The sequence below is a fragment of the Uranotaenia lowii genome, chromosome 1, assembly GCF_029784155.1.
Source record: "Uranotaenia lowii strain MFRU-FL chromosome 1, ASM2978415v1, whole genome shotgun sequence".
Taxonomy (NCBI): Eukaryota; Metazoa; Arthropoda; class Insecta; order Diptera; family Culicidae; genus Uranotaenia; species Uranotaenia lowii.
In genome coordinates this window covers 208,613,846-208,627,634 of record NC_073691.1, presented here as the reverse complement: position 1 = coordinate 208,627,634, position 13,789 = coordinate 208,613,846, and the positions used below count along the sequence as shown (strand labels likewise).

The 13,789-nt window shown below is 41.5% G+C and overlaps 2 protein-coding genes across 4 annotated transcripts in view; both read right to left on the bottom strand.

Annotated features, from left to right (window-relative positions):
• Positions 1-4,068: 4,068 nt before the first annotated feature.
• LOC129745515 (uncharacterized) lies at positions 4,069-9,621 on the bottom strand. Its single transcript, XM_055738630.1, has 6 exons — positions 9,335-9,621; positions 8,940-9,237; positions 6,615-8,884; positions 4,898-6,553; positions 4,615-4,824; positions 4,069-4,553 (listed from the first exon to the last, which is right to left on the bottom strand). Exons 2-6 carry the CDS (start codon positions 9,205-9,207, stop codon positions 4,449-4,451), a joined length of 4,509 nt encoding a protein of 1,502 aa, XP_055594605.1. The 5' UTR covers positions 9,208-9,237; positions 9,335-9,621; the 3' UTR covers positions 4,069-4,448.
• A 1,462-nt stretch (positions 9,622-11,083) lies between these two features.
• Positions 11,084-13,789, bottom strand: part of LOC129745788 (fibroblast growth factor receptor-like 1) — a 43,532-nt gene continuing 40,826 nt past the window's right edge. For all 3 annotated transcript variants that reach the window (XM_055739136.1, XM_055739145.1, XM_055739154.1), the window contains exons 4-5: positions 11,888-12,119; positions 11,084-11,827 (exon numbers count right to left, since the gene is read on the bottom strand). In XM_055739136.1, coding sequence (XP_055595111.1) covers positions 11,148-11,827; positions 11,888-12,119 — 912 coding nt within the window. In that variant the 3' untranslated portion in view covers positions 11,084-11,147. The remainder of the gene's footprint in view (positions 11,828-11,887; positions 12,120-13,789) is intronic.

The window sequence follows — 13,789 nt, the reverse complement described above, 5'->3', positions numbered from 1 at the left end:
GCTCAATCATATTGTCCTTTAACACTGTAAATATACGTCCGAGAAGTTGTACGTGTTCTTCAATTGTTTTTGAACAAACTAGGATATCATCCATAAAAACAATTATTTCACCAGACTTTACAAATTCGTTTAACACCTTGGCAACGTATCGGCAAAATATAGACGGAGAATTAGTGTACCCAAACGGAAGCTTATTAAACATGTATTGTCCACTTTCTGTAACGAAAGATGTGTACTTTCGAGACTGTTCCTCCAATTGAACGTGGAAGAAGCCGTTTTTCATGTCCATGGAGGAGAAGTACCTCATACCCTCTAGCTTTGCGATTTGATCTTCAATTACTGGTAGAGGGAAACGGTCACGTTCAACTAGGCGATTCAACGTTTTAAAATTCACACACATTCTATAGTTCCCGTTTTTTTTCTTCACCAAAACGATACGGCTTGAATAAGGAGAATCACATTCACTAATTATACCACCAGCTAACCATTCCGACACTATTTTGTCCACGGCATCACGCTCAACCTTGCTCAGTCGTTGGGGGGAAACATTAAAAAACTTGTCCTCCCTGAGTCGAATAGCAGCCGTGTAGTTCACTTTTCTAGCAACATCAGATTGTCTTTCCAAATAGTTGGAGCGGAAAACCTCGTTAACCTCCTTGCCGTATGCTCTCGTTTTTAGATCATCCCCGACAATCAACTCCGTTGAACCATTTTGTAGCGAAAGCGTAAAACAATCCCCAAAAGCATCAATCATCATAGCCCGATCAAAACCAGAAACTTGTTTATCATTTTTCGAAAGCTTTATAGTTGAAACTCCGTTATTTCTTAGGAAGTCACGTCCTAAAATCCCCGTTATTTCAAGGGTGGTATCAGCTACTACACAGAAGCAAACATCTAGCACATATGCTCTCGCTAAAATTACTTTAGTTCTATAATAACCCATGACCTGGCAACTACTTTTATTGATTCCAGATAAGCTGAAATCTTTTTTCGGTTTCTCTAACTGCCTTTCCAAACTAACTAGCTGAGCAATTTCAGATCGCTTAATAAGACTCACCGCGCTTCCAGAATCGACCAACAGCTTCAGGTTCCTCAGTCGACGACCCAGAACAGCTTCGCAGTCCAGCATCCCCTCTTCGTCGGTTTCGATTTCCAATTGGTCGGATTCTGCTCCCCCTTCCGGCATCGTGGGCTCTACCGTATTCACCATCGCAACCATTGGCTTGGCCTTCGGAATTCCAGGATTGTTGCACACGCTTGCAGTATGACCAACCTTCATGCACACAGTGCAACGTTCACGGCGCTGTGGACGAGGACAATCAATCGACCTATGTCCTGGTGCGCTGCAGTTAAAGCAAACGATTGCAGATGCCACTCTAGCCGATGGTGGCATGACTTTTCCTGTATTCGATCTCGAAACACCTCCCGAATTTCCAGGCGCGAAAGTTGCTTTCTTCAATTTAAAGTTTGATTCGCACCACTTGAGCCGTTTAAGTAGATCGAAAACTGTTTCATACTGACCCGAAACCACTTGCTCATACAATTTATCGCGAGACAATCCACTTAGAATGTACTTGATAACCGATGTTTGTGAAATTTCGCCTTTGCTGGCAATATTTTGCACGCGAAAAACATAGTTTTCGTAACTTTCTTGATTAAATTTAATCACTCCCATTAGCTCTCGATGAACATCCACATCATCACAAAAGTTCGGAAAAATTGCAAGAATTCGTACTCTAAATTCTTGAAATGAATCGATCTGCTCTTCCACCGAACTGTACCACAATTTCGCCGAACCGGTTAACCGTGTTGCAGCATACAACAACGTAGCACTGTCACTCCAACAATAAAGCCGCTGATAATGTTGAATTTTCCGCAGCCATGGCCCGACCGAACACTCACCACTGAACTCAGCGATGAGAGCTTTTATCTCTTCGGGATGAAGTGGCCGCATTGCAGACTGGAACTCACGGTTCATGTTAGGCGTCACTCTGTTCAACCGTTGCAGATTTTCTTCCTCTTCCCTTTCGTCCACCGCAAGCCGTCGTCGTTTGATTCGGCTCATAAATTTTTCACGTCGATAATCAAAGATGGCTTCCAACTGCGCAATTCTCGGACAGCCCGTTTTGTCGGATTCGTTTTCGTTGCTCGTTTCCGTTTTCGTTGCTAAACAGGTTCCGATTTCGTTGCCGTTTCCGTCGCCGACGTTATTCCCGTATGGATGACTGCGTCGCGCACGGATACTGATCCCACTTCTGAAAATTTGAACGCGTTTTTTACTTTGAAGAGGAATTATATTTTTGCGTTTGATCCTGTCTAGCTTTACAAAACGAGTGACGGACGAGAGCGTTCATGGATGCCAGATAATTTGTTTTTGATTCAATTGTACGATGTCATATTTTCACTCTTACAGTATCAACTCGCATTCTTTCTCATCTATAGATAATCTGCATTTTTGCAGAATTTAAAGTTTTTTTTAGTGTCGGACAATAGAATAGAACCACAGCTCAATCTAAAACAGAAAGTAACAAAACTTTGAGAAAAAAATTTCCACTTAAGTGCATTAAACCATTTACAAATTGTAAATTCCATTCTTCAAAGAAATTAAAATCATCCGTAGTTAAAACAATTGTCCTTTATTTAAAAATTCGTTTTAAGCATACTTACTGACTTAAATAACGCGACATAAAATAGGACCGCTTTAGAATTCATGGTAAAAAAAATTAAAAAAAAGGAAATTCATACCGTGATCGATTTGCAGTGTTAGTACTTGGTGGTATAACCCTTATTACGCATCACTTCTCGCACGCGTTTCGGCATCGACTCCACCATTTTTTGGCACGTTCTCACCGGGATAGCGTACCACACACGGTGTACACCTTACGTTTAACTATTTCCCATAGGTTCTCTATGGGATTGAGATCAGGGGACTGTGCTGGCCACTCCATAACGTCTACCTTATTATCCTGGAACCACTTTTTAACCGTTTTAGCGGTATGTTTGGGGTCGTTGTCCTGCTGGAACTGCCACTTTAGAGGCATCTCCGACTCGGCGTGTGGCAGCATTACTTCCCGAAGTATCTGGGCGTAGACTAGTCCATAATCCGGTCGATCCAGTACAAGGGACCCACCCCGTACCAAGAAAAGCACCCCCACACCATGATGCTACCTCCTCCATGTATGAATGTTTTATTTGTATACTGGGGCATATACGCACAGCCGAGTGGGCGATGGACCCAACTCTTTCCGTCCGAGCCGATGAGGTTCATTTTGGTCTCATCCGATCACAGCACATTTCTCCATAGTTTATCCTTTTCCGGACCGACCCAATCGAAGTGGTCCTTCGCATACTTCAGCCGCGCCTTCAAGTGCTTCGGCGTCAGCATCGGCACTTTGTACAGATTCCGGATGATCGCTCGCTGGACCTCCGTGCAGTGCTGTGCCCGACCCATCGCTTTTTCGCTGAAAACAGAGTAGGAGGAAGGAAATCTTTATTTTTTGTTTGTTTTCATGATTAATTTTATGGGAAATACTTACCAGGACACGAAAATGGACAAACAACACCTTTTCTTCAAATCTAGAGCGCTGAAAATGCCGGAACAGCCGAACCGATGAGCTGGACTTATTTTATGACGCGACTTTTTTCACCCTCTGACAGCTTTCTGGTCGAGTAGAACAATCGGGTTGCTTTGATTGCAACAAACGTGCAGTATACAAAGTTGGCATACTACAATAAGTGCTTGCCGCTAGGTGTCGCATATTATTATATTTGAATTGGCAGTGATTTGAAGCGGTCCTATTCTATTGTCCGACACTGTAGGTATTAAACGACGTCTTAAGTTGGTCAGTTTTTCAGCTAAACATTGCTAGTCACTGTTTATTTCCATGATTGAATATTTTTAAAAACCTTTGAGCACATTAGGCCGCATTTTAACAAAAACTATTATTCTTCGAGCACATTAAACTCTAAAATGATCATTGTCACGTGAACATACTTTTTTTGTTACATTTAATGAGAAGTTCGGATGTTTTAGTGAAATTTTATCCTCTTTTTTAAAGGTACAGAAAAATGATTTTATTAACGAAATCCGTACAACTGAAATCATGCTTGTCTTAGAAAAATATAGATACATTTCTCGCGAAGAAACTGAGTGAAAATTGTATAAAATAAAACTTGCTTCAGAATAAAAATGCAACCAATTTAAAAACTACGATTCGAATCCTGATTTCTCATGTGCTTGTCGAGACTTGTCTGTGCTCCTAAATACTTATTAAAAAAGAAAATGCTCTCAAAACATATCTCTTACTTGTCGAATGTTTTAGAAAAAGGTAGGTAGTTTACGCTTAAAAAATAAAGTCATGGCCGTAGTACTATAAATGCATTCAGGATGAATTGCGGGACCATGGACCGCATCTTCTTCCGGTTGGTTGCTTGGCTGATTGGTGATCCTAGATGACCTCGGTTGATCTCGGTTTTTCAATCACTAGCTGGTATCGGTTCACTTCCTCGCACATACTGTTGAAGTCGCTTACGAACTTCCTGAACTCGTTCGTCTGTTCGAAACGGAAAAAATTATTAATAAAGTGTTTTAATCGAAATTTTCCATCAGATTACCTCTTCAACAGGTTTCTTTTTCTTGTGCGTTACCACACGCCGCTTTTTGACTTGCACCTTCTCCAGCTCATCCACATCGATCGCATCTCCTGCGTTGTTGTTCTCCTCTTCGTCTTCGTCCTCGTCATCATCGCTTAGACCCAGTCCGGCTAGGTAAACGTTTCGCTTCCGTTTGGGATTACGCTTCGGCACCCGGGTGTACGTTCGATTCTGTTTGATTAAATTGCAAATAATTATTCAACTTATATCTAAGGGAAATTTAAGGAACTATCGACCAACTTACAGCAGCACTAGTGAAGGAGGTTTCCGGTTCCTGGTTATCTCGGAACAATCCCAACGAGGCTCGATGCTGCTGCGGTGCCGCTTCTTGGTTCCTACTGGTCGATGGCAATGGTTCTTCGATGGCCGAAACATTTGCCGCTTCTAGCGGGAGTGACGCACTGCTACGTTTCTCGGCCAACGGTGTCGATGTGAAGGCGGTCTGGATCGATTGTAGCCGTTTGTGCTGCGCCGTAGCCGGGCTGCTGAAGACATTGGGGAGCCTTTGCTGTCTTGGCAGTGGGAGTGTAGTTTTTTGGGCACTGGTGGTTGGCGGCCTTTGTGGAAGCAATTTGCGGACACTCTGCAACCGTTCTTTGAGAGTTTCTTTCGTAATTTTTATCGGTGTTGGCTCAACGAGGGGTTGCTGCTCTTCTTCAGGGGAATCTTCACAATCGAAGCCGAAAAGGTTGTCCTTTTTCTGGTTTTGCGGAGGTATTTCAAGTAAACTTGGCTCCAAACTCGGTGGAGCTATCGAAGGAGGTCTCACTAGGCTAAGCCGCGAAAAACGGTCTCTACTTCTAGCCAGTGAATCAGATTGAGCCGCCGGGAAGGATGCTTTCACGAGCGGTGATTTTATAGGTGACAGTCTCGGTGAAATGTTTACGATATCCAGTGTTTTCAAAGGACTTCGTTTAGGATTTCCCAGATTCCGCTCAGAGAGAATAATTTCTTTGAATGGTGCTTTGTTGGAGGATTTTACAGGTGACACATTTTCAATGTTGGAATCGTTCATTGCCGATTCCAGTTCGCTGATCATGGTGACGAAGCGTTGCGAATCCCGATGAAAGTTAACAAGCACCTGTTTTTGGGCCTGGGTTTTTACAACTCCAGAAGCCTTTTCAATGGTTTTCATAGAGCTAGCCAACGTTTTGTACGAACGTTCGTACCACTGGCGCAACTTTTGGTATGTCTTTTTCATGTTTTCCTCGTACTCCCGGAATTTGGCAAAAAGGAGCTCCTCTTCCGACTGTGATCGATTGGTTTCGTTTCGCAAATTTGCCGTTTGATTGTGCATCGATGTTTTGTAGTTGCGCATTGCTGTAATGAGCTTTTCGCTCATTTCACTGGTCAACTTAAGTTGTTCGTAGGATTTCTGGATGCTTTGGAACAACAAATCCGGGTTCTTACTGGCGGCCTGAGGGGCTGCCGGTTGCACAAATCGCTGTTGGGTGGGTGTTTTGGGACGAGGTGCTACGTCCTGAATCACAACATCACTCTCGTAGGAGGGAAGCAGATCTTTGGACCGGGCATAATAGAACGTTTTCGGGAGCACGTTTTCGTCCTGAATTCGCCACGGAGAGGAGGCTCCAATCGGAGAGAAGTTGAGCGTATTGCGATCGGGTGTTCCCATTTGTTGTGGCCCACCGAGTCTTGGCGGGATTGCACGATTGATAACTGGTGGAAGATGTTCACTAGGGTGAGCAACCGATGGTGGAGAAAGGGGAACCGGAACTTCCATAGGTGGAATGCTAGCAGCATCAAAATGATCATCGTAATCGTGATCATCTTCTGGAGGCAGTTGGTTTTCAGGTCTCGCAACACTCCGCTGATTTGGTGGATTTTGCCCGGAAGTAATCGGTTTCGAAGTTTGCACTAAAGCAGCCAAAGTCGCCGTTTGCTAAAAAAAACAGAAAAAGAATTAACCAATCGAAGATGAAACTTTGCTCAATCAAACTAACCGGAAGAGCTTCCAGTCTCTCGCTGGCTTCGGATTTCCGCCGTACAGGACCACCACCGATTTTTTTCACTACACTGGAAATTTGTTTCATATTGGTACCGAACAAACAGTGTTGTGGCCGTTTGGAAGGTGTTTTTCGTTTGCTGCTACTAGCATTACTCGAGTTTTTCTTACTTCGTTCCTGAGTTGGTTTAGACTTTTGTTTTTTGGAGGTCAGTTTATTATCCCCAGTGAACTGACTGGGGGAATCGAATGCGTAAATGTCCCCCCCACCAATAACGGGTTCTGGCGAAAATATTAGATTCGTGGATAAGCTGGTAGTTCGCTTCCGTTTACCCTGATTGTTGTTGGAACTTGTACTGGTGGTTAACTGTCTATAGATGGGAATGTGAGAGCCACTCTCGTTGAGCTGTCGCGGAACCGAAGCGCTACGCGTCATTTTAGTTGTGACGGGGACATCTTCAACGACAGCAGTTGCGCGGCTCACAGATTGGCTTCGAGTACGGTGTGCGCTTGGATTCGAAGGTTTGTCGAAATCTACGATACGAATTCGATCTCGGTAGCGACGTGTTACTTTTGGTGGAGATTCTGTTTGATTTCCCCCCATCGGTTCATTGACAGTGCTACGTTTAGCGGAGGGTTTTACTGTTGAACTTTCCAATGGTACCGGACGCGATGCGGATTTGCTCCGAGTTCGGTAAGTTTTCGGAGCATCTTGCGTCCTTTTAACTGATTTGCTTCGACTGCGAACTGTTACAGTCGAGTGTGCAGTATCCTCAATATTCGGTTTTTGCACGGTTTTGCTACGACTTTGGCGACGATTCGTGACGGCCGATTGTGCAGATTCTTCGATTAGCTTGTCGGTATTTTCGCGAGGGCGCTTTCTTCTAGAAACGAACGCAGATTCTTCGGGAAGAGATTTACGTACTGCACCGGGCTCCGGGGTAATAATTTCCTGATTGCATTGGACTGGAGTTGGTTTCGAACGTTTTCTCTGTGCAACATTTGAATGCTGAGAATTTTCCTTGTCATTGCAATCGTCCGAAGACGAAGTGTATGAAGTGCCCATAACTTGATCGTCATTTTTCTTTGACCTTCTCCGCCGAACCGATACTTTGGAATGAAGATCATTTTCAGAGTCTAGATTTGGCAAAGATTTTCGATTTATTCCGTTGTTTTTTCCTCTAGTGGATGTTGGAACTGGTTCAATAGTTATATTGTCCGAATTAGACGCTATCTTGTTGACATTTTGAACTCGAAGTGCTGGCTGTCTTCCTCGCGAAGCTGATCTAGTTCGCATACGTTTTGATGGAGGCAGCTCCTCGAAACTTTCGGTAGCAGACGTTTTCGTTTTTGATCGACTGCGCGAAACAGATGGTTGCAAAGTTGTTTTTTCATCTCCGTTTTCAACTGAAACAGCAACTGGTGTTACTATTTCCCCAGTATTCGGTTTTTGAATCGGATTTTTACATTTATCTTGAACCCTTGGTTCTTTGAGTTGTTTTACTGATTTATTTTTCGAAAGTCCGTATGGTCCTGTTTCAAATTCATCAGTGAAAAACCGACGATTTCGGCTTTTATTCCTGACCGGTCGCGTTGAAAGAACTAACTCTTTAGGTGAATTATCTTCAACTAGTTTTGATTTCATCTGTTTGTTTGCGCCAATTTTTTCAGTTTCACTCTCCGTGGAAGAAAGATTATCCTTGGAAAGTAGAAGATCATTATTATCGGTTGCAGTATGATTTTTCCTGCTGGCAGTGCGTTTATTTATCTTCGATTTACTGTGTACTTCGGCAGACTTCAGTTTTTTATTTTCATCAGGTAAATGATTGGCCTCTTTTTCTACAACTGGCCTTTTTTCTTTGATGGATTCTTTTGCGTTAGGAAATGCCGCAATAGCAGAATTTTCTTCGATATTAGGTTCTTCACCTGGAAGCTCTTCCATAACCATTGAAATATTCGCTCGATTCTCTACCAGCGGCGGTCGTATGCGGCTTTTTTGCTGTCTTTTTGTGATGGTGCAAAATTCACCGGAAAATACAAGCCGATTGCTGCTCCGTTTCCGTTCTGATGGTTTTCTGAAGGGTATTTCTTCTGTCGGAACCGGGATAGGAATTGATAAACGATCCACAGGTGCTGGGAGCATCGTCTGTCTAATGGTCGATGACTTTGGCCGATCACGATGTATAACTGGCGTCTGGTCGATATTGATTAGACTCATGTTGGTTTGCTCACCTGCAAATGATCTCGAACTACGACGAAGGATCATATCTACAAGAAAAAAACATTTAACCAAGTTTCACAAACAAATTGCCACTAATCTTACCAGAATCTTCCAGCAGCATATCGACGTTAGTCAATCGGGTGGCTCGTCCGTTCACTTCCAAGGTGGATAGATACATCACCGACGGATCAGCTTCGTTAATCAGTGTATTCTCCACACTGGAAAGAACCATTATAACTGAATCGTCCTCTGCTTGCACCGGGACCGGTTCTACTATGGGAGTTTCCTTCAATTGTTCAACGCTTGTTTTTCTTTTCCGTACGGTCACTGCCCGCTTTTTGGAAGCTGCCCCTTTTTTCTTTGGAGCCATGATTTAAGAAGTTCTCAAACACGAACAAACCTGAAATTCAGTGAAGTCATTGAGCAAATATACTTGAATTGTAGGACGATGTCATCTGGGCGCCATAAAATCCAAATTAATCTGATTGTATCCTAACCTTAAAAAATTCAAATCCAAGTAGTCGGTGCTCACTGTCGTTTAAAAAAGCTTTGCAACAAAGCGCAATTAATTTTCACAGCTCAACATCTTAACCATCGATGAAATCTAAAGTTTTTAAATCAGAGCTCACACTTCACTTATCAAACTTTTGATTGGTGTACGTAAAAGAAAGAGATTTCACTGATTTCGGGCATTTTTCACGATTTATAATTGAGACGAGAGGAACTTCGCAGTTGGAACGGATCGGCGTTTTGTTTCGTTTACTGGCTGCGTTCTTGTTTGTTGATAAATTCAATTTTTCATAAAACGAAGCGACGCTTCTACACGCTTGGGTCGAATTAGTCAACCAACGAAAATTTACACGCACGCTAACTTTCGGAACAAGATTGCGAGAGGGCATGTAATAAAATACATTTTTTTTGTTTAATAAGTTTCTGAACCTATCGTTATTCAACATTATTTCAGTATCATTGAAAATGAAAAATGGGGTTTCAATTCATGTCAATATTTTACAATTAAAAAAAAAATCGGGACGGAAAAACATCATGAAATAAGAAATTCCATTTTATACACGCAGAGAAAAGAAGGGTCGTTGAAGCAAAAAAGAAAAACAAATTATTGATTTTAAAAATTTCTAATTGATTCAAATTTCTTTTTCCTTTAAAGCGATGATGGAATTTTGTTAAAATCAATAAAAAAATGAGAAAAAAACATTATTTTGCCATTGTTTCTGTGGGGCTCGTTGCGGAGTATACCGGAGAACCGACAATCTGAATTCCCGCTTGACGGAACAAGGTCCGTTCTGTCGTTCGCAGCTTGGCAGAAGCTTGCGACGGGACTGGCGCACGACGGTCGAACGAACTGAACTGACTGACCTGGGGGAGGATGCTGAAAAGCACTTGTTTTGAATGAAACAATGATTTAATTAGGTTTTGTTTTGCTCTGGCAAATTCTTGCATGATCAGGCGTATTGAGTCGCTCAAATTTCGTCAAAGTTTTGAAGCTGATAAATAAAAATTGTTTGATTAATGGTTGTTCTAAAAATATAGCTAAATCTAAATTAAGCACCTTACGAACTGAATTCCATGACTCGCTACATGAAACTGATCATCTAAAGTTTAAATTTGAACGATTACAAATCTTTTCAACAATTGCTGGCTTTTTGCCGAACAGTAAAAGAACGATACAGAAAACGATACAGCAAATTTCAGTCTTCCTCCTCCAGCTGACTGACGTGACGCGAGACGCGAGTTGTTGTTGCCAGCTCCGCTGGCGAGAAGGAGAGGATTAGAGGGAGAGAGATGTCAATCGTGGCAGATCTAACAATGCTGGCAAATAGTGATGCCAGTTGCATTGTTTGACTTTACATTTGACTTACTTCCATTTCTCATATCCCACAGTTTCTAATAAAATTGTTTCATTCAAAAGTTATCCCAATTGAAACTATGAAAAAACGACGCAATAGCTTGATTCTGATGACACAAAATATGTACTAGTCCTTTTTTAACTATGGTTATAATTTTTTAAATCTTCGCATTGGATTCAATAGAAAACATATTTAAAACGAAATAGAAAACGTTTCCAATTGAAAACTGAAGGAAAGGTTTTTAAATCAAAGAATCAAAATTTTCAAACACAGAAAATTTGTTTGGTTCAACATAAAAATTTCCCAGCCGGATCAATAAAAATAAAGAATGAAACAAAAAAAAACTATACCAATTTTATTTCATAAATATTCGTTGGCACATTTTGTATAAGTAATATCACTTTGGTCATTTGTCAGCTGCAGCTATATGTAAACGATTTAAAACCTAGATGCAATTTATTTTTTCATACAGATGAAGGCTATCGTGGTTAGGCCTCGCAATGGACATTTTAGTCGTGTCCTGATCCGCCATAAGAAGAGTGGCTTGAGCTGCGAAAGTCAATGGAACAGCTGGAGCGCAAATATGCTCAACAGATGTTCGTACCCGTTCTCGGTTGCATTGTCGAACTGCGATCCAGCAGATCCACATGAAGAAGGGAACCAGGGCCAAGCCCAAGGGAATCAGAAACAGGGCCAGTAAGTCGGCAACACTTGAATCTCCACTACCCACGGTAACACCGTTGGGATGGACCACATTGACATAGGCGTCTGCCGTATTGACCCCGCCATAGTTAATACCGACGCACACGTAAATACCGATATCTCGCTCCGAGGCGCTTGGCAGGATCAGTTTGCTCAAATAGATATCCTCCGAGAGAAGTTTCTCGCCCGATGAAGGGAGTAGCTCATAGAAGTTCTCCAGATAGCGAATCGACTTGTCCTGGTTGAAGCTGTGATCTTCCAACGGGTTGTTGAGATTGATACGTCGGAACCATTTGATCGATGGTTGAACTTTGCTGTAGACACGGCACTGAAGCACTATCTGTGAATCGAGTAGAGCAGTAGTGTTGGCAGGTAAGTTGTCCAATAGCTCAGGAGCCGCTACCGTTTCATCCAGGAAAGATTCTTAGAAATATTTTTTTTATGAAATACTGAATTTCAAATTGAAATAACACTTGATAATACTTATAACATCCAGCTGGAACGTCCGTACGAACTGAATATCGAACTGGGTGGCGTTGTCCGTACGGTAGGGATAAATACTGCACCGATACAGCCCCGAGTTGGCCTCGCTAGCGTTTCGAATAGTCAGCGTAACACGGCACCGTTTGCCGTCACAGTCCAACGGTCGCCATGTCATCTGATCGAGCTGTTCGCGATTGTGACAGGAAACGTGGTTCGCTCCCTCGCCGCATGGCTGTTCGATCAGAATAAGATATTAAAATATGAAAATTGAATATATTTTTCAAAATATGAATTAAAAAACTGTTTTGAATCTAAAATTTTAAAAAAGAAGAAAACAGGTTGTCACAATCGTGTCGAGTAAAGCACCTTTTGCCTAGCACGTGATTGCAATTGAACAAATTTAAGTTTATTAAACTGATAATAGTAGACATGTTTTCATTTTAAAAAGAAATTTACAAAGGACGAAGATAGCGAAAAGAAAATACCTTTCATTCCTCAAACACTCGAAGACCTGACGTCTGTTTTAGTTACAAAGGTCAGAGCCCACAAAAAAGCGAGACTTTGCATTTCATATTTCTACTGATCTACTGAACCGATTTCTACTAACTTTATTGGCGATTTGCAGTTCAAAACGACTCTCAGAGGGCCCTGCGATCAAAATGATGATGTTAGGGACCCAAGTGTCAAAACAAGTAGTAGTTTTCCAAAACACATGACAATTTTTGAGAATTTTGCAGTTAAATAAAACATTTAGCCAATTTGGCTTGGAGAATATGGTAAGAAAAAGTGAATTCTTTAATCGCTTATACTTTTCCAAACATTTTCATTATTTATACTTCATTAATTTTTAGTTTTCCGGAAAACAAAATTTATGTCTAAACTTGCAGCAGCTTGGAAGGCCTACCCGGAGAAAGAGTGTTTTAAGTTCCGCTTTAAAACAGCAAAGGTTCACGAAAACGAAAGATTTTTCAATAAACGACCTGGAAATTATTTATAAGAAACTTTCGGACGAAGATTCTTTAGCTCGTAATATTTTATTCATTTTTGGCAAGTTCGTTTTCATAAAATATTTCTTATAAATTTATTTCAGAAGCGTGTCGAGTTTCAGGATAAAAGCAGGTTTGATCAAACGGATGGAACCGATTAGGAACTGCTTTGGAAAAGGATGATTTGTTCTTCTAAGGAATAAAAAAAGGTTTCTCGAATCGGCCTGAAAGAATCAGTAACACAGTCATAAGCAAGCATGTCGAACTGGCCGTTTTACGAGCCACATGTGACCCAGAGTGTATCAGTTATCATGTATATTTTGGTAAAATAGTTAATAAATATGCTTGAAGTATTTTCTTCTTCAAATCTGCATTCTTTGCTTGCAATCTTGCAATTTTTTTCACGCAACATAAGTCTTGTATAGGTTTGGCACACCATGGCGCTGTTTTTTTGTCCATTTTTGTCTTACCCCACACTTGAGCAGCATCAGTGCAAAACATATATTCTACCTTCCGGAACCTATAAGAAATAAATTCGTGTTGAAATTTATTTCTTATATGATTGAGTTTAACGTTAAAATTTTTCAAAAACAGCAAACAAGCGATGATATGTTTGCACTTTTCTGTTCCGGCTTTGCAGCTACAGCTCAAAATCCATGAAGAAATGGAGTGTGTGAGTTTAAGCTGAATTTGATGTGCACGGCGTTTGGATGTGATTTTTGTGTAACATATCCTCTCAGCTTTATAAATTCATCCGTCTTCTTACGGTAGCCGATTAATAGTACGTGATTGGCTTAAAAAACTGCTGACCCTTCTCGGATTGGCCGGACAGAATCTCTAACGTAGTCAAGCACATCCACCATGTCGATTTCTATCGGAATAGCTTCGCCTTGGTTTGAACCTTAAAAAGTCACAA